Genomic DNA, 21415 nt, shown 5'->3' on the forward strand with positions numbered 1-21415 from the left:
GAGCGGGGAAAAAGGAAAACCCGTTCTCGGCAGCCCCGGCAGAACGGCCCCGAGCGGAGCGCGGCCGAGCAGCGGGCGGGGGCGGAGGGCGCACACGCCCAGCCTCGGGCAGAGCGAGCGCGGCTCCCGGCGGGGCGGGGCCTGGGCCGGCTCCGCCGCCGCGGGGGCGGGCGGGGGGCGGCCGTAGCGGGGCAGGGCCGGGGCGGCGGCAGCGCCGGGCGAACGGGCGGGGGAAGGAAGGAAGGAAGGAAGGAAGGAAGGAAGCAAGCAAGCAAGCAAGCAAGCAGGGAAGGACGGACCGAGCGACGCGGCGCCAGGTCGGAGGAGCTGCGGCCGCGCCCGTGCGTGTCGGCGGGCGGCCAGGATGGATCGCCACCAGCCCGTCAGCCGCTACCAAGTGGTGAGTGCGGCGTCCCCGGCGAGGCCCCGCTCTCGTCCCCCCGCCCCCTCGGGCCGGCGCGGCGGGGCACGGTGCGACCGGGGCACCCTTCCCCCCGCCGCCGCCTCTGCTCCCTCGCGCGGGGGTCTGCCAGGGGCCGGGGCCAAGCGTGGCCCGTCCCACGGAGGGGCTCTGACAGCCGGGCCTTGCTCGGGCGGCGGGGGCTGCCTCCTGGCCCCCCCGGCGGGCCCGGCCTCGGTGGGGGCGGCTGCCCGGCCTGCTCGGGAGGCCGCCTTTGCCCGCCTCCCTCTCCCCTCCCGCCGGCTCCCGTGCGGCCGGTCCCAGCCCGGGCTCGGTGAGCTTTCCCGGGCCCCTCCCCGTGCTGGGAGCGGGTGGCGGCTCCTGGGAGAGCGCGGCCGAGGAGGAGAGCGGGGTGCGCCGCGCTGGTGCGGAGCAGCCGGGGGAGGAAGGGGCAGGGGTCCTTGTCTCTGCTGAGTACGTGCCGCGGAGCGAACCTCTGAAACCTTGTGATTTCTAATAGCCCGTAGCTGTCTGGCACAGGGATAGAGTGGAAGGCCTGTGTGAAGATTAGAGGGAGGGAGGGAGGGAAGTGTAAAATGCAGGGGGGAGACTGACCTTCAGTGTGTTTGTGTCTGTGTACCCACATGCACGAGCACACTCTTCTCAAGAACAGTCTGCAGCTTTGTGGGTCACTGGGACCAGTTTTTCTTTCGTTCCTGAGCTTAACCACAGAAGTAATCATGTAGAATACAAAGATTTTCATCCTGCCCGAGTTGATTGTCCTGCCCGAGTTGATTGTCCTGTTTGTTTCTCGCATTCGTTTGTTTAATGTCAGTTACATAAATCTTGCAGTCATTAGCTTAATGTCAGTTATACTCAAAATATATAAGCTTTTCTAGTTATTGGGTGCAAAAATGACTTAGGTGTAGTCAATCTCCTTAAAGTTTCAATTTTATCCTTAAGTTCCTTGTACTTTATGGCTTTGCTATGAATGTAAAGATAAGGAGGTCTGAAATCTTTGTTACTCTCTGTGATTCTAATTTCTACTGCAATCTTCCAGCTAAATCCTGAATTATTTATCTTAGTGTTTGTGCTTTACAGCTTGAGCAGTGAAAAGAATGTCCACAGAAGTAATCACACTTCTGTGCATATGTGAATACTGGTACTTACATTCAGATTGTTCCTAGGTTATGATTTAAGAAAAAAATAATAGGAAACACCTTTCTTGTATTTGGAATATTTGTTTGGATAGTCTTACAGCATTGTGGATTTCTGTATGCTTTTGGGCACTTAGATACAAGGATTGTCGTAGAGCTGATGAACACACCACGCACCCTGTGACGTATGCCTTTAGGATGGTAGTTGGTCACCGACTGCTTTGTGGGTCAGTGCTTTCTAGCACACTTCTTTTCTTGCACTGTGCTTCCATAACTTGAAATCAGTAGAAGTCCTAAAGTCATTCCTCCTTCTCTGCAACAGAGAAGGAAAATGCTGGCAGAGCATTTTCTCGAGAGCTTACAAACAATATCTTCCCTGAGGCCTGAGGTAACCTGGCCATGTTTTAAAAGGCCTTGAAAACATATGTTATTAAAGGCCAGACAGGTAGAAGGGAAACTTTAATTTCGTTACTCGAGAAGTACAAAAAAAACCACGTGAAGAAATAATTTGTCTCTGTAATATTTTTATCTTATGCTTGTTAGGAACTTCCAGTGGTGGTGCTGATGCCCAGCTTTGGGTAAACACTCTTTGGTGTGGCCTTCCAAAAGGGCTTATCTTAATGTTTGACTGCATAAGTTGGCCTCCTCAGTTTGCTGTGTATATTAATCTGTGTAGTCATTTGTTGGAAATCAGTCTGATGTGCTCTAGAGTTTAAAATACAGCCTTACTGATTACTGTTCCATAGGAAGGAGTATATGTTTTAGTTTCTTTGTTATATCTGACTGCTGGAGATAGACATTTTTGTAATGTTGTTTACTTACTGTTTTGGGTCAGAGAAAGGAAGGAACAAGGCAATTGCAGATATACTTAATTAGCAGCTGATTATTCAAGCATGTGATCTTAAGTGTTGTGATGTATTTGCTTACATAATGACTGTGATAGGTACTAAGCAGTAGATCATTGCAGATTTTATGGTTGTGTCCTAGTTTTTAAAGACAAAATATAGGAAAAAAAAAGACTAAATATGGCTAATATTACATTTTATGAATGTGTTGTGAATTTACTTTTATGAAATCTGGCCAGTTCTGCTGTGTTCACTGTATTTTTTTTTTTCCCTTTTTTTCTTTCTCCCATGATTAATAATAAACACTTTTTGGCCCGGCTTGTACCCATTCTGCCTTTACTTCTAGCTGATCTGTTTGACTCTATTCAGGGCAGGTTCTCTTCTAAATAGAAAGATTTCTAGGTGTATCTTATTATCAAAAGAATTACTGACTTGTGTTTCTGTTCGTAGCAGTAGCACTTCAGTGAAGTTGAAGGAGCTATCTTTCTCTTTTTATTTGTGGTTTCTTCAAGTAAAACTAAATCAGACTTTGGATTGACAGGCAATTTAGTTTAGAGTTTTATCTCAAAAAGCCAATTTTATGACTTCTTATGAAACAGAGAATGTCTCATCATAAAGCTGTCAGTTTTTCTTATTTTTATCTCTGTTGGAGATACATTATGAAGCCTTAGAGCTATCTTGTTCTTCCTTGTGTGTATGCATTTTATTTACAAAGCAGTTTAAAACTGTTCTAACTGGGCAGCTGTTAAAAGCTGGTACTTGGAATTGCAGCAAAGTAAGTGTAGTGAGCAAAGAGCAGGCAGTACGTCAGCATTACGTAACTATCTGCCGCGGGCATGTGTGATTTGTATTGCTTTCTGCCCCTCCTCTTTTGTCTCCCTTCGTAGGGCAAAAAGACAAGTAATTGATGGGTAAGAATTTGTCATGCTTCCCTGCACAGAAGTATGACATTAGAAGTAAATTAGCCAACCTTTGTTGTCTTGCTTTACTTCCTTTTTTCTTTTCCTTAGTCACTTGCATGACTGCATTCCTGTTGGTAAATATGTCTTAAATTTTACATTTGACATTCCTTGCAGGTATAAGTCAGTTCAGCTGTATCATGTACTTATTGCTGTATTTTTTCTATTTCTTCCCCTATTCTGCTCTTCGCTGGATTAGGCATCAACTTTAGGAAAATTATAATAGAAATTCTTCAGTAATCATTACTCTGATTGTTTTTACCTTCTAGCTTTTGTCATATGACCTTAATGGCATTACTATCTTGTCTGAAACATCTGCTTCTAGTCCAGCCTGTTTGCAGAAAAAGTGATTGGAATGATGCTTTGTGAATCTGTACTGAAACAAAGAAAAGGAAATGCAGTTGTTTTCTGCAGCACATAAAGCTGAGAGAGCAACTCAGTATTAAAGCTTGAGATTGCCTGTTTTACTTAGAAATGTGGTTTTCCAGCTAACTGAGTCATGATGGAAGGCTTCATGTGCACGTGAGTGATGTAAGCACAGAAATTGTATTGAAGGCTGCAGGACTTACCAGCTGTACTGCTCACAAGTTATAATAACCAGTCTTTCTTGATTAAAGTTTTGGGTAACCAATTTCGGGTCAGGTAGTCTTGAGTCTTTGACTTAGGGTTTGGTCAGAGCTAAATAGGTAAGTGGTAAAATGGGTAAGTAACAAACTGATTCGGGTGGAGCCGAAGGCAGCTGTCCACAGGGATGCCAGTTCAGCTGTTCCTGGACTTGCCATGCCACTGTAGCACTTGGGTTTGGTGGGGTTTGTAAGTGATGTGTGAGGCAAGGCTGATGGCAGCCTGCTGGCACTATACAGGGGTAAAGAAATTGTGGTTTTTAAAAGGGATGTCAATCTTGTATGAGTGTGAGTTGTGTGTGCTTATAGAAATGGGGCTAAGAGATGAAAATTTGTACTGTAAACTATAGGAAAACACTCGGATAAGGCTTTAATTTCTGCATCTGTTACTTGCATTGTTGCTGACTCTTTACTCTCCCAGTGTTACTTGGTTATAAACCTTGATCAAAGTCAAGCTGTCTTTGTAACTCTCATGAAAGTCAATCTACACAGGAAATATGAAGAAAGAAAAATGCATTCCTTCTTTCTTTTCAGGGGATTGAGTCTAATAGTGATTGGCAAATAAACTCCCAAATATAGGTAATGCTATGGCTTTGACGTAAGACCACTAGCTTATATCTATATATCTACTGTATTTTCTACAGTATTTATTGTCTTAGGAAAAATCTTATGTAATGGGTGTTACTGAACAGCTCAAGCTAGCTTAGGGAAATTCTGTTGCTTTCCACAGATATGAGGTGATGTCGTAACTTGAAGATAAAATTCTGCATCTGGAGGGCTAAATCTATAATACTGAAAAGTACTGAGAAAAGATGCATTAACTGATAAGTGTTGCAGTTGTTTGCTTGTGACAGTTGCAGTGATATTTTTAGTGATATGAGCCTCAATTGCAAGAAGATAAAATTTTTCATTGTGCTGACTTTTTGCATGACACACCTAGTACAGACTTTTAATAGCTTAGAAAAGCAAATGAGAATCTCCTGAAATGAGGTAAATGATGCTTTCAGACAGTGATCTGTCCTTGCATCAGTTGTTTTTTTGAATGTAATAATAGACATTTTAAATTTTCAATTTACTTTTGTAGCCCTTACCTGTGACAAATTTCTCTATTAAACAGTAGTCTTTTTCTTGAAGGAATAGCTTTACTTTTTCATAAACATTTTTTCCCTATTTTTAATGAAGAATCTTGCCACAAAGAAAAAATTATAAATGTTGAGGAATTTGCAAATGCAGTAGGGATGCAGTTAATACTTAAAGGACTACATTTTACTGTTTTTTTTTTTTTCACTTTTTAGTTAAGTTTCTAAATACTTTCTCATTTTATACAACCAAGGAAATAAGCTTCAAATCTCTGTATCCATTGCTCCTAAGTAAAGATGCTGAGGTACTGGACAGGTACAATACTTTTTGTATAAATTTAAAGCAGGGTGGTGTAACTGTGTATTGCCATTACTATCTGATTTCTGAATCTCTTGGAGGGCCACTGACATAATACCCTGCTCTGCAGCTGATTCATGGGAGGAAACCCTGGCTTACACCAGGAATATCAGTGGTTACAGTAACTTTCTGGGTTTTTATGTGGGCAGTTTCATTTCTTTTAGGTGTGGGCATAGAATGACCTAAGCAATTTTGCACACAAATTGGCTTAGTTTTATAAGGTACCAGTTTTACCATACTGAACAACAAAAAAAAGAAGAGTATGTAGAACCAGCAAAATGTACCTGGGTTGTTCCACTCAGGTTTTTCACCAAAGGTCTTGGTAGGCCAGAATCTAAGTTTGGATCTGTGCAAAGGTAGTACAGGAGGAAAGGCTGGGAACAAAACTGGCCTTTCTAGTGGCAGCAAGGTCTTGGTGTGGCTGAGCCTGTCTTGTGAAACCGGGGGATTTTTAGGTTCTTGAAAGATGCATGAAAGCTCAAAGAAAGGGGTACCTGATCTGTGCAGTGACATGAAGTCATGTAATGTAAAAAGGCAGCTTCAGGCTGTGGCATGCATGTCACATCTAGTAAGTCTTCTAATCCTAGTAGGAAAGTTCAGTAACATGAATAAAATGATTTCAAATGGCAAGGTTCTGAGTAGGAGTCGGTTGTGTTGTGGCCAAACTAGATGTTCTTTCCATGGTATTTTAAAAAGGAGAAACTGTAAGCCCTTTCTCAGCTTGTTTGTATCTGAAAAATGTGGTAGGGACCACATCAGGATAATGTCAGAAATCAAGCAGTACATTAATACAAAATATTAGTAGATGGAGAAAATTAGTTACTTTTGACAAATGTCTAATTATAGGCGTATTTTGAAACTCTCTTCCCAGCGACAGTGTTGACAAAACAAGGAAGATTTGGCAACCAGTAATGTCATCACACCTAACTTTGTGAGACCTCAGTGTTCAGTTTACAGTAATAGGTTTCAGTATTTTCTAAAGTTTCATAGCCTCAAACCTCCCTCTAGATTTCTAGCTGTTTTGGAAAGGGAAATGAACAAATAGACATATACCAGTACACTCAAATCAGGGAAACCATTTTCAAATGAAGAAGAAAAATAATTCTAAGAGATTGAGTAAAAAAAGAATGAAAAAAAAAATTGGCAACTTGTTAGGTTGGAGAGGCACTGCCAACTTTTCCTACTGAAACTGAACTACTGCAGAGCCAAAACTGTGGGTTTGAGCTGCCTCAGGCTTAGGTCTCCCACTTCCTGGGCAAGTACTGTCACAAGTAGCTGATTTTAGTAAATTGGGCACCCCCTTCACCAGCTGTGTTTTTTAATGAGAATGACTAACTTTTTCTGGTTTGTGCTTAAGTCTTGTCAGGCACTCAGAGCATGTCTGATTTACAGTGAAAGTGAAAAATATGTTTCCTTTTTAACATCTACCTGTTTATTCCACTTAAGTATTGTTTCCATTATTGTAGGTGAAGATTAGCCTAAACCTGAGATAGTCTAACTTACTCCTCAACCACTCCATAGCCAAAACATTAGATATTGAGTCATCCCCCCACAACCTCATCCATGGCTGTGCCTCCAGCTGTGTTTGGAATGCACAGAACAATTTAGAAGAAAATCCACCAATCCTTGAGTGGTGTAGACACAATAAAATCTGGTCAATAAGCTGTATATTGCTTTATTTTTGTTTGTAAACCTATCTTTCTTTTTCTTTAGTTACTAGGTGCTGGGCAGTGATTTGTCACCATCTTACTTGTAAAAAGTGGGTTTCCTGTAAAAAAATGAAGAAAAAGTTGGTCTCCCCACTATTGCAGGATAACTTAACATATGCACAAACATAGGTTGTCTATTTTAGCTTCGAACAATATTTTACCTGTTGAAAGTAATCCTATAAATGTTCACTGATTGTTCTTGTAGGGGAGGTCAGAATCATGTCCTCTGTAAAGATGTATATGTAGCTTGAGCTATTGAACATGCTTTTTGCTTTTCCCTGATTTATCTGAAAAGGTTATGTAGAGCAGCCCTAAGGAGAGGTTATTGAAAAGAAGATACTTAGAGTAGCAGTTGTTTCCTTACTGCAGGGAAGAAATTTAGGGTTCTTTTAAAGTGGCACAAGCACATGGTTAAACATTGCTTTGGTAATGGTTAGTGTAATTAACACTTGCCATCTTTGAGGAATAAGGGGCACCTTTGGTAAAACATGAAACAATTGGGATAGGGATCTTGGCTGATACTGAGGCCAATTGTCCATTTTGATCATGGTACTTAGGTATCAGTTGGGGTTTTTTTTGAATTTAACAGAAACAGTCCTTAAGGTATCTTTCAAGGAATGTACTGAAGCATTAAGGCTCTTAATTGAATCTCCAGAGTTGTGGTCATAAAATTGACTTGCATCAAATACATGGAATAAATGGTTAGGAAAAAAACTTGCACAAACTGTTTGCTCTTTAAAATCTGTTCCAAATTCTAGAATGGGTGCATAATTCAAATAAATGAGCTGGCCACTAAAGCCCTGCAGTGCTGGGCCACAGCTGATGTTGAACGGTGTGGCTTGTGTTCCTTTCTCACCTGCCTCAATGTCTACTATTTTTTTTTTTTTTTAATTTCCTCCTGAAAATACTTTCTATGGTTTAGTGATAGCACTGATTTGGTCATGTTCTGCTGTCTTCCAAAGAGGTGAACTTCCTGGACTGCTGCTTTTTTGTTTTGTTTAGCTGCCTTATAATCAACCAACCTGCTGGAAAGTGCCTGCTTTCAGATATGTGCATCATCTCTCCGGCAATTGAGAGGTCCAGAGAATTGTCCTTTGTGCCATATATTTTGTCATATATAAAATGCTCAGTCAGCACTCTTTTAACAGTAGGGTTAAATTCTCAACTACCTGTTGGGACATAAATGTGCTTTTTTTAAAGGAAAGACCTTGAGTGTTTATTAGTGTTATGTGAGTTGCAAATCAAAATGAAAATCTTTTCAGTAGAGTCTGTTCTTGCAATTCACAGTAAGTGGGTTCAGCTGGTGTTGCGTATGTGTGTGTTTTTTTTAAGCTGTTGAAATTTGTCTGTAATATCTATGTGAGTTGATGAGCTCAACTACTCCATTTCCAGTTACTAAGAAAATGAGTTATACTGAAAAAGTCAAGCATGATTGCCCCGCTAATAAGACTAGAGTTTGGTCTTATTGATTAATAGTATCCTCTGATTTATATTTTATTTAATTAATGATTTAATTTTGGGCTACTGAGTCATATTGTTGAGTAGGAAACTGTTCTGCTTGGCTGGCTTTATTTAAGTACACATGCAATAAAATTCTTGGGTTGTCAATAAACTTGAGACTTTTGAAGTTTTTTATAGTTTTTCTGAAGGATTTTCAATGACACTTATTCATGGGACAGGAGACACAAACTTGAGTCCTTTTTTTCCTACTTCTTTCAAATCATGGCCTTGAGGTGAAACTGTATGCTGCTTTAGCAGTTCTGTTTCCATAATACATCTCCAGGAAGAAACCCCCCTTCATCTTTGTTACTCCCTTGTAAAATAAATTTATCGTTACAGCATCCTCCTGCCCTGTCTTTAAGAAGCTTTTGTGCTTGAGCTTTCCCATTGTACTTCAAGTGAAATATGTATAACATATTTAGAGCTTTTATTTAATTAAATTTTATTTAATTTAATTAAATTTTTATTATAATATTCAGCTTTTTCAATCTATGCTGAATTTTGCAGCCCAAATGCATGTAGGCTAAAATGGAAGCTGAAACTAATTGTTGAATAGTGAGTCTGCTCTTTGTGACATTTCCTAATTTTACAGGCTTTCCTGTTCCCTCTACTTTTACTGTTTACTTGTTGTGTCTGTTCTGTGTGCCTTAAGAGTGACCAGCATCTACTTTCTGTACTGATTCTGTAAAGCTGCTGCTATGTAAAGACATGACCTGTGACTGGTGGTTTGCTGAAGCTGTTGGTTAGTGGCAGCTGCCAACAAATCCCGATGCAACATTGTCCATCACTAGGGAATAGTGAGAATGAACAGGAAGTGTCATTGTATGAAACACAGGATCTGTCCGTGTGTTGGGTACTGTTCGCAGTTTTGGTTGCTCACGAGGGGAGCTACAGAAAGGAAGGGGAAGCAGACTTCTTAAAAGTGGTCTGAAATGGGTGGTGGGAGTTGGAAGTGACCAACGCTTCCCCACCAAGGCAGTGGGGTAAAGCGGTTGTGGAGCTGTTATTCACCAAATTGTGCAATATGAAAATTGTAGAGTGCTCATTGAGATTTGATTTAGAAAAGAAACTGCACAAGGAGAAGCAAACATATGTAGTTTGTTAATACACAAGATTATACAGGCAGATTATACTAGCAGATTCAAGAAAACAAACTCACATGCATCCAATCCGTAACAGACGCAAGCGGAATAGGCAGAGATGTACACTTTACCAGCTGTAATGGACCTGCTGTGAATATTGGGGCGCCTGAGGAAAATGGATGTCAAATAAGTGATTAAGGCTCGTGGGCTGGTGATTGTGTTGGAGACAGAACATGCCCTTAGACTGACCTCTGGTCTTAGTAACATGCTTCTGTTTTGCTACTGAGTTTCTTCTATCCAGAAAGTGTTCAAGGAGGAAAACCTCATTTTATACTTTGTTTACAGAATTCAGACCAGTTCCTCAAGCTGGTCTCAAGTTACTATTTGACAAACAGAAGGCTACATGATAGGTGGTAATGTTTTTAGTAACGTCTGCATTCTGGAGTAGATCATAACTGCAATACCTCATTGTGTACAAGTTTTAGAGTAATCTTTTAACAACTTTTTTTTTCCTAGAGTTTTTTTATACTCATGTGTGAAGATTTGAAAATGTTGGTCCCAGCCATTGTTGTTATTAATATTTAGAGACATCAGTTTTTTGTTGGCAAATTTATCTATTCCTATAATTATGCAATAGGAAGAACACTAGGAAACAATGCCCAATTCATAGTTTTACAGTAAATATGAAGCATGTATCTGTTTGGATCATACCAAAATTCCAGTATTCAAAATTATTATGGCATAATTCTCAAGTAGACAAGAAACCTTCAAAAAAGGTGGAGAGAAATGGATATACTTTAAAGAATAAGATCAGTCTTAGAACATGTACTTTTCTGGGGGAGTTCACACATTCACACCAGGTACATTCTCATATCCACTAAAAGCTCTACTTTTACTGTTAATGGGAGGGATTGGAAGGAATACATCTCAATAGAAGCCATAGGGAATGAATGCAGATGTGTATGTTGCGCTACTAAATGTGTAATTAATTGGTTAAATCTGGGTTATAATCCATGTAAAATGAAAGAGCAAGTAAAATGTTATATGTGAGGTCGTCACTGGGATGGAAAGAGAGACCTATCTATACAGATATATCTACAAACACATTATAATGTTTTTATTTTCTTTTCCTTCATGAAGTCCTGATCACCATTGTTTTACTTGGTTTATGTGTTTTTTTTTTTAATCAGACTTACAAGATTCTTTTAAAAAATCTTGAAAAATTCAATAGCCTAAAGATCCCTAGTTAAAAGATAATTAAGATAATATAAGTATCACTTACATGCATGTGAAACACTTTCACTTGCTACAGATTACTTTATTTTTGCACAAGGAAATTCACTGTGGTAGAAAAGCCATTCTCTGGCAACAGCATTCAGTATAAATCTCTGGATTCTTTTCAGTTGAAGTTTGCCTCCAGAGGTTCTGGGTTTCCATGGTATCTAATCCCTGTTTGACAGACACACTTGGTATTTCTACACAGCTGTGGAATGGCAGCAATGGACTTCTGTTCAGCTTTCCTGCTTCTAGTTCAGATTTTACACATTTGACCTTCTGACATATTAACTGCTGTTGAAAACATTCTGCAGAGATGCCTCATGAAAAAAAAAAAAAAACAAACCAACCCACTTCACTTTCATGAAAGGATATTGTTAGATCTGGGTGTTGGATGGTTTATGCTTGCCAAGTGATGGGATGGTGAGGAAAAGAAAATGATGTGCATCTGTGCAGTCAGGAATTCTAATCAGATTTGATCACTTAGTTTTGAATACATAAAAGTGAAAAGTAGCTGAAAATTTCATAGTATTCAGTGTTTATTAATCTGAAGACTCACTAGTCTTTAGAGGATGTGGTTTCTCTGGAGTGCTGTGGCTGTGGCCAGGACTATATTTCAGCAGAGCATGCATTTGGTAGTGAACTGCAAATAGTTGCCTTCCTGATAGCTGGTCTTCATGGGTTCATGGTAGATTGGTGTTAAAACATGCATTTGGAGAAAAAGGCATGTTGTAAACTACCTTATTTGTGGAGGATAAAAACCAGATACTGAGGAGAAAGCTAATAAGTTAAAGTACAATGTGGTTTGTTTGGCTTATTTTCTCAAGAATTCTTGTATTCTAGAAAACTGTGAAATACTTCTTTCAAATAGCTGTTGTGGATATGGTTTTTTTTCCAAATAAACAAGAAAATATAAACATTTATTTTGCAGAAGGATTTATTTATCTCTTCTGCTCTTAAAGTTATTCTCAAACTGTAACTACAGAATATTGGTTTTAGTTTCGATTTTTTAGTGGCTACCAGTGACCTAAATCAGAGCCAATTGATCTTAGCACTTGCCTGTAGCGAGTTTGCTGATGACACCAAGCTGTGTGGTGTGGTTAACATGCTAGAGGGAAGGGATTCCACCCAGAAGGACCTTGACAGGCTTGAGAGATGGGTGGGTACAAACATTGTGAATTTCAACAAGGCCAAGTGTATAAGGTCTTGTGCCTGGACTGGGGCAATCCCAAGCACAAACACAGGCTGGGGATGAACAGATGGAGAGCAGCCCTGCTGAGAAGGACTTGGGGGTGCTGGTGGATGAGAGGCTGGACATGACCCAGCCATGGGCACTTGCAGCCCAGAGAGCCAAACGTGCCCTGGGCTGCATCCAAAGCAGTGTGGGCAGCAGGGCCAGGGAGGGGATTCTGCCCCTCTGCTCTGCTCTGGTGAGACCCCACCTGGAGTGCTGTACCCAGCTGTGGGGTCCCTGGCACAGGAAGGACATGGAGCTGTTGGAGCGAGTCCAGAGGAGGCCACCAAGATGTTTAGAGAGATGGAGCAGCTCTCCTACGAGGAAAGGCTGGGAGAGTTTGGGTTGTTCAGCCTGGAGAAGAGAAGGCTCTGGGGGTACCTTATGGCAGATTTCCAGTGCCTAAAGGGGGCTAAAAGAAGGCCAGAGAGAGTTGTCTTACAAGTGCATGCAGTGACAGGACAAGGGAGAATGGCTTCAAACTGGAGGAGGGAAGGTTTAGGTTAGGTGTTTGGAAGAAATTGTTTACTGTGAGGGTGGAGAGACGCTGGAAGAGGTTGGCCAGCAAAGCTGTGGGCACCCCATCTATGGAAGTGTTCAAGGCCACGTTGGATGGAGCTCTGAGCAGTCTGGTCTATTGGAAGGTGTCCCTGCCCATGGCAAGGGGATTGGAACTCCATTATCTTTAAGCTCCCTTCCAACCCAGACCAGTCTGTGATTCTATGAGTGGTGATTATGGTTTAACGATATATGTTTTATGTGTTTTTCTAAAAATAAAAAAATGATAGTATGAGCTGTTGATACTATTAGGTGGCATTCAGAAACAAGAAACAACATGAAGTATTTTTCTAACCGGTTCAGAATCAAATTTTATTTCAAGATTTTTTTTTGTCTTGAAAATCCCAAGATTAAGATTTTGCTATTAACAGATAAATAAATCTTATTTTTAGACTAGCAAAGCTGAAAAATGCAGTATGTGGTTACAAAACAAGCATTAAATTTGCAGCTTCTATTTGTTCAAGTGAAGTTATTTTTATGTAGCAAGAGTTGCCTGCTTTCATGCCTCATTTGTGGAGAGCAGTTTAGTGTAGACTTACAAATCACTACCAGTAGGCAAGTGTAAAGGGATCTGAATTTTTCAGCAAAATGAGAGCATCAGGTGAAACAGATGTGAGAAGCTCCCTGTAACCTTAATGAAGATGATAGCTTTTTTCCTAACCCATTGTTATATTTACTGTATTTACCCACCTATCATATTTACAGTGTTATGATTTCTGTGGAATAAATACGTGTGTACCAGTATGGAAGATGTCATGAATCTAATGCAGAATTGTCAGAGTTCTTTTTATGCACTGCACTGGCAATCTTGAGTCTGTCATGCCTTTCCCTCCAGTGCTAGAAGCTACAATAAATGGATATTTTTTGTTGACCTCTTGTCATAATCTGAAAAATTGATAATAGAAGGCCAAAGTAACTTCTACCAAATGAAGAAGATAAATCTCAGATGCCAAGAGTTGCTTTTTGTGAAGGAAGTGTATCAATGGACTGTTTTGCATACAGAGGTTGAACTTGGATGATCTACTTGATTGCCTCTACAGTTTTACTTAAAGCAAAGTATTAGGTCCAGCATTGTGGAATTTCTGTGTATTGTAATATTATTAGTTTTAATACAGTTTGGAAGAACCCATGAGGGTTCACATACCCATGACCTGTCATTATGAGGTCAAAACTGGAGGAGTCAAAGCTTCTTCAAAAACATAATTTCATTTGGAGGGTAGAAAGAATTATAGTGCTTTGTAATTTATGATTGCTAATGAGAATTTTGTGTAGCTCTGTGGTGCCCCAGACAGAACCATCACTGCTAAAATTTACCTAAAAGTCACATTTTGACAAGATGAGCTTGTAATAAAGGTATCAGAAGAAACAGGAAAAGAAAGCTGGCTAGTTGTTTGGGGTTTTGTTTTTAACTTACATGGCAGTATCCCCTGCATAATTTTGTGCTACACTAAAGAAATAATGTACGCAGAGCAAAAAAAGCATATGTTTATAAAAAAAGGATTTTTAAAATATCTGCAATATGCTGTTGAAGTTGTGTTGTAGTAATTTTATAATCTACTGGTTTCCATAAATCATACTTTGTAAAAGGAGTAAAGAGCAGCTTTTAAAATGTAAAATCAGGTAACAGAAAATGAGTGGTGTTTTTACACTGACTAGAATTAGCGTGTTCTAGTTCAGTGCACTTTATCAGAGCGCATCATTCTAATCTTGTGTACGTATGGTACAGGTGATATAAGACATGTTGTTATATCCTTTTCTCCTGATTTTTAAGTGGCATAATTGAATAACTTGCCTATATTGCCACTCTTGTACAACTAGTCAGTTCATCAGAAATGAAGCAAACTGTTTAGCCAGGAAAGCAAACATCTGTAGGTCAGATAGTTATTACCTGCAGATAGATGAAAAGTGTTCTGTAGAGAATGAGATGTTTTACTTTTAGTTTTTATTTTGATAAGCTTAAACATTTAAAGTATCTGCATCAGTTCCCTCAGTAAAAGCTTCTGTTCTAAGCACTTTCTCATGGGTCATGTTTCTTTGTAAGCTGTCAGCTGATTTCATATGTTGCATCTGATTACTTTGGAAATAATGACACAAAATAACAGACTTAAGGAACTCAATTGTAGAAGGAATAATTGTGTACATTGTGAAAGAATAATTTCTTTTTTTAAAGAAATTATTAATGTAAAAGTAGAAAATAAAGGTAGCTGTATTTTATACAATATTTTGGTGCTGAAAGGTCTGGCATTGATTTTAACTTCTTCGGAAATGAAATAGTGAATCACTGTTCTGTAGATCTTTTCTGGGAAAGAAACTGAAGATAGTGTTGGGCAAAAATCATATGAAGGAAACAATTATGTTTTCCTGTGCTGTTCACCCTTTAGTAGTTACCACGAGATTGAGTTGTTGTCAGTAGAACAGCCATTGCTCCTCAATTGATCTTTGAATTTTACATGTTCTAACACAGATACATTTTGAGAATACAAGCATGCAATGTACTGTAGTTTGAGGGCTGCAAAAGCAGGGATTGAAATACTGGCATTAACAGTTTAAGAGTAATGTGTCTAATAGCAAAGTACTCACTTCTTTTTTTCAGTAAAGCTCCATACAGTCAGCCAGATACCCCAAGTACAGACTAAAACATGAAGGAAAAAATTTCAGTGTCACCAGCTTTTAAAATGTGAGGGAGGGAATAGGGGAAGGTACCAATTTACAGTTGTCTGTGGTTTAATAGGTCTTGATAATTGTTTTGACCATGATCTTGACAAAAGCAGCTATATTGCTTACTACCAAATAATGGTTCATTGAGGGCTTGGGAGGGGCTGAGATGATGAACTGTGAGTTTTCCTTCGTCCTTTAATTAAAAAGTAGGCAAAATATTCTTCTGTATTAGAAAAACAAAATCTTCTATACTGTTTATATACTTTCAATGTTAAATGCTGCTTCAGGTGACATTCAAGTACATAGCATAAGTAATGCCTTGAAACAGACATTTTCTGTTCTTTTCTGGGTGTTTTTAGCTTGGTTTCTATGGCAATGAAGTCTATGCAGAGTGTCAGGCCTCTTCTTCTCCTGTCTCCAAAAATAACTTCTAAATTTACTGCCAGTAGAAGCCAAAATTAAACGTGAAGGGGGAGGCTCAGAGGTAGTCCGATTCCTCCTGGTTTCAGGGAGGCTGGTGATTCCAGAGAGGAGAGTGCTCTGTGAAGACAAGACAGAGTTGCTGCAGGACAAAAATGATATAACTGGTGCTGTCTACCCTGCTGGTGTGGGCAAAATTTCCAGTTTACTGGGGCAAGTTCTGCTGCGGTTGTGGGGTTTTGTTTTGTGTTTTTTAACCCAGCGAAGTTGTCCTCTGAAAGGAGCTGAAGTTACTGCCTTGAGGAGAGAGTAGAATACAGGACATTTGAACAAGAACTAACAAAAGCTGGTTTGTGTTTGTGGAACAACTTGTGTTTATTATTCTATCTGTAAACACTCAAGCTACTTAATCCAATTCTTGTGATTTTTTTTTTTTTTTTATTAAAGGGTTCAGGATTTTTCTTTAAGTTGCTGCAGCATTGGGATAACCTTGGTGCTTTTCAGAATTTCTGAGAGGCCTTTATAATAGAAGAGAGGATTAACAGAAATACTTGGTTCCTGAATATAAGTCTTACAAATAAAGACACTTTGAGTGATCTAAAGGGTATAACAGGTCTCTCTATTGTATGGAGCCCTTCGGATGGAATTTTTCCATTTCTTAATTGCAGTTGCTTTAACCATTGAATGGCCTGTTAGCTTTGTCTTTGAAGGCAAGAAGTCTCATGTACATGCTCTTGTCTGATTTTCATGTTAACTCCATCATCTACTAATTACTCCACTGTTAGTATATTGCAGACAATTTGCAGTAAAACAGCTTTCAAAAAAGCATGTAGGAGGTGTAAAATTAAATTTCTGGGGAATGGCAACGTTTTTTGTTTGGTTTCTTTTAGGAGTAATCTCTGTATCTTCAGAATAGTGGTAGCACTTACTGTGGCATGGTAGGGAAAAAAAGTTGCAGTGATTGAAGAGGAGGAGGACAGGAGAGGAATAATGAAAGTAACAAAGATTCATTTAAGTTGGCTTTACTTTTTCCCCTGCCCAAAGACCAGGTTGTTGTGGTGGGGTAGTCAGAACTACATACACATCCAAAATGAGGGTCAGTGTAAGAGCTATTAGTGTAAGAACTATGCCAGTAGTGTATTTTTTGTATCTTAGCTAATCAAATGATGGTTTTATTGAAAAATGGGCTTACTTTGGCTATGTCCATTGCAATACTGTATTTTTCTTGTGAATGATTGTACTTAATTTAGAACCATAACATTTGTAGCTCTCAGCTTGCTTTTCTGGTCTGTTCAACCTTTTTAGAGTTGAGTGGTTTGTATTCTCACTTGCTTTCTGTATCCCAGCATATATTAGGTTATTTTGAAGTGTTTTTGTTTTCTTTGGCTTTAACTACTCTAAATGGATAAAAATACTTCTCATATTACTGCTACTTCTGGATTACTGATTAGGCATTAAATGACCTGATTGCTCAGGACCCAGAAACCCTCAAAAGCACCTATCATTTCTATTGAAGGTGACCTCTGAGCGTCAGGAAACATTTTTTTCTTTTTTTTTTTTTCTCCTTATTTTTAGTAATGTGAAGGTGACTGAGCACTGAAACAGGTTTTCTGCACAGCCTATGTAGTCTCTATCCTTGAAGGTATTCAAAAGACGTTTGGATGTGGTCTCATACATCCAGCTGTAGGTGTCTCTCCTTGAGCAGAGAGGTTGAACTAGATGGGCTCAGAGGTCCCTTTCAACCTCAACCGTTCTGTGAACTTTGATATAATCTGCATATGAAAACAATTTGGAGCGTTACACTGCTTAATAAGAAATTTAGCATTCTTTCTTCTCAGAATGCCCTTTTTCCAGTAACCTGATTGTACTTTGCCTAATAGGAAATAATTGTAGTTCTATTCTTAATATTTGTTACTGAAATAATATTTTTCTGTAGGGTGTTTGTAACAAGTACCAATTTGAAATTATAGCATTCTTCTTTTAGATATGTAACTTAATCTTATTTTTTGGTCTGGGTTTTACATGTGGTGCTTCAGTTGTTGCCTTCTAGGCATATAATCTTGTAGTTCACACTACTGGAACTAGCACTTTTTAAATTCCAGTACTCTTTCTTTTTAAAAGCTTTATACATTCTAGCACTATCAAGTTAGCTGAAAGAGTCAAAAATATCTTCTCTAAGAAAAGATATTAGCTGCTGGATCTGACAGTTTTAATCAACATTCTTCCTTATCTAAATTCTTATTTCTGCATATGCTTTACTGGACATGTCTTTTTCAAAACTGTATCTTAATCAAGAAAAACACCCAAACAACCAGCAACTTGAAGTTTTGTTGGGAAAAGTTTGTTTCCAGAGTGTAAAGAAAAGCAGAATATTTTGATAAGTCTTAGAATTTGCATGGAGAAGCTCTTTGACAAGATGCAGGAGAATGAAAGTCCCAGTTACAGAAGTAGAAATGTGTGTTAATTCTTTCTCTTCCAGATAAATACAATAAACAATAATGTTTCTCACCTGATGGGTTTTAAAATAGATTAATACATTTTATGACTGTATATAAGAACAAAAATATAATGGTATTAAAATATTCATATAGTAGTATTTTGCCATATAGTAGACATGGAAAACTCCAGATTTCCAGTAAACATGGAAGACTCCCTGAACATCACTGAGAAGAAAACCATTCCCGGGGAAAAAAAAAAAGGCAAGGCAGTTAAGTTAATCTTTAGCTGATTACTTAAAAGAATTTAGCTGGACTACTTGAAGTGGTCACATGCTGTTTTGTAAATAATTTCTTTTGTTGATGGCAGTAATCTTGTCTCTCTTTGAGCATGTCTCTGCAAGTATTAGGTTGTCATGGGAAGTATTCCCTGAATGCCTCTGAAATGTGTGTGTTTCTCTCCTAAGCTTCACAATGAGGATGACTCCCCAGAGCCTTCAGCAGCTGAGCAGCCTTCGACGTCTGCAGAGACTCCGCAGCCTCCGCAGACAGCAGCCTTACCTGAGGCAGATACTTCCCCTCCACCTTACTGTAGCATAGCTGTGGAAGCAGCTGCAACCTCAGGTATTTTTCTTGCACAGCAGATTGTCAGGGATGAGTGTGTATCAATCAGCCCTTGGTTCAAAGTGGTCTGATGCTGCCATGTATTTTTTTTTTTCCATGCACACAATTGCAGTAAAAAGCTGTCCTTTGATGTGCAGCCCTTTGGTTTGTTCAGAAGAAGCACGCTTGTAAATTATGCTGATTGTTCCAAATTGCTAGACTAAATGGATATTCATTAAGTAGTTTAAGAGGTTTTATTTAAGTCTGCTTGTAGTTCATTTCCACATTTAATCTACATCTTTGAGTAGTGCTCCATTATTAGACCTCATTAGCAATTTTCATTGCCTCTTTATAAAAACCCCCTCAGACTTCTTTAGTGTGTGACATGGTTTGGTGACAATACTGCAATGAAAAGGTTAATTTTACTTTAAAGGCTCTTGAAAAAACTTCTCATGAAAAATGAGTAATGGGTTTCTTACCCATTTATTCACTGCTCCCTTTCTTAGGAGATTGTGACTTTTCTTGTGGATACGGGAGACTTAACAGCAGGCAACATCGAAGTTCCTGTTTAAGTAAAGTTGCATGGATTTGTCTCCCATGTGCCAAATAAATACTTTAGGAGTAACTACCAACCTAATTTTTTTAATGTTGGTTAAAAGAACAGTTTCCTCTCCCTGTTCTTTGAGACAGTGTTTGCAAGTATAATACATAGCTGTGTGGAATTATCCCTATATATAACATCCTTGTGTTGGTGTGCTGACAAATCTGTTGACCATGTGATCTGTGCTGACAAATCTTTACCATGTAAGCAGCCTTGTAATGAACTACTGCTTGCTGTAGGAGGAAGCTCAAGGCATATTTTAAGTACTTTTAATTAAATGCTGCTAATAATTCTATTCTATACAGTGGTGTTTTACTGTTACAGAAGAATGAAGTCTGTGCTCCATTTTGATGGAAGGAATATTTTTAAAAGAATATGTTGCGATTGAAATCTTGGAAAAACTGATTTTCAGAGAGCACCTGGAGTTGGCAACCAGGCCACACTAATAAGAATACAGCATGGCTGTTACCAGACTGAAGTAACAGATTGATAATGATATTTAAAAGCTTTTTTTTTTCAATATTTTTGTGTGTATGTCTTTTGTATGATTGGATAAAAAGCATTTAGTTGGAATGCCTAGGGATATAACTAAACAAATATGATTTTTTTTGTTCATAAGTTTGTTGACTCCTTGCCAGCATCTGTGTTAAAGTTTCTGCCTTGGGTAGCCACTGTGGCATGCGGAGGTGGTGAAGTGCCGTGACCTTCCCAAAACTGTCCCCAGATAGAGGGAGCTGCTTTGGCGCTGAGGCCAAATGCAGGCACAGGCTCACACCCCCTGGGTGGTGCAACCACTCAATCACACGTCCAAAGGCAGCGATCAGTGGAGAAGAGGCGAGAAGGGTCTTTTGTATGGGGTTCCAGCAACGAGGGTTTATTCCACATGGGGAGGGTCCAGGAGCAAAAGACAAAATGGAGGATGAGGGTGCAGGTTTCTATATGGGGCTGGTGGGGGTGGGGAAATATCAGAACCCATGGTTTGAGGGCAAGAAGGCAGAGTGATGGTGGAACAAAGGTACAACAACCAATGGGGAAGTAGGAGGGGTGGGCAGGAGAACAGAAACCACTGGGAGAACCAGGAGAGGGGAACTTCCTAGATGGGGGCCAAACAAGGTATAAAGGGGTGGGGACCAAGGGGCCAATCCAGAAACAGCATATATCAACATAATGAAACAATGCATTGTGGGAAAGCTCCTTGTGCTCACCACAACCTTGGGGGGTGGTTCAGGACTTAGGGGCTGTCCCACCAGCAGACCTCTTTTGTTCCTGGGCCAACTGGCCCACTGGTCCTGACCAGTGTGGTCTCACACACTGCAACATCTCCCCCTTCTTTATTTAAAGACAGGACCTGCCCCAATTATTTGTAAAGTAGCCTCTTGAAACAACCAAACAAACATACAAAAATAAAAATTATCAAAAGAACCCACAGAGCAAGTCAGAGCAAAGAATTCAGCCACCCTTTCAACCCCCAAGGTCCAAAGAGCTCTTCAAACCACTCTGGTTCCTTTTCCACCTGCAGTTTTTTAATATGGTCCTGCATTTCTTGAGTTGTGGCATGGATGCCCTTACTATGCGATGACAGGTTGAAGCAGCAAAGCCCTTCAAAATCTTCGCAGCCACGTCCATGGGCCAGTAGCAAAGAATCGATTGCGGCCCGATTTTGGAGGGTCGCGTGCCTGGTGGTCTCTTCGTCTTCAAGGAGCTGACTTAATGCATTGGATGTCAGGTTGGCCTGCTTGCCTAACCAGTGTTCCAGGTGGGAAATCTCCTCTAATGCTTTCGCGATGGCCACCCATGGCAGAAAAAGGGTGACTGCCACTTTCTTTACCCTGGACCAATCCACAATTGCATCATTGCAGTTTGGATCTAATTGTCTTAGGTCTCTTTTTTGGAGACCCAATTCACTTTGATGTCGCCAA

At 39.8% G+C, this 21415-nt stretch overlaps 1 protein-coding gene across 1 annotated transcript in view; it reads left to right on the forward strand.

Annotated features, from left to right (window-relative positions):
* The first annotated feature begins 208 nt into the window (after positions 1–208).
* The window catches only part of NDFIP2 (Nedd4 family interacting protein 2), a 47130-nt gene continuing 25923 nt past the window's right edge, over positions 209–21415 (forward strand). The window contains exons 1-2 of the mRNA XM_082277427.1: positions 209–400; positions 18760–18916. Coding sequence (XP_082133553.1) covers positions 365–400; positions 18760–18916 — 193 coding nt within the window. The 5' untranslated portion in view covers positions 209–364. The remainder of the gene's footprint in view (positions 401–18759; positions 18917–21415) is intronic.

This window comes from Coloeus monedula (assembly GCF_965178545.1).
Source record: "Coloeus monedula genome assembly, chromosome: 3".
In the NCBI taxonomy this organism is placed as follows: domain Eukaryota; kingdom Metazoa; phylum Chordata; class Aves; order Passeriformes; family Corvidae; genus Coloeus; species Coloeus monedula.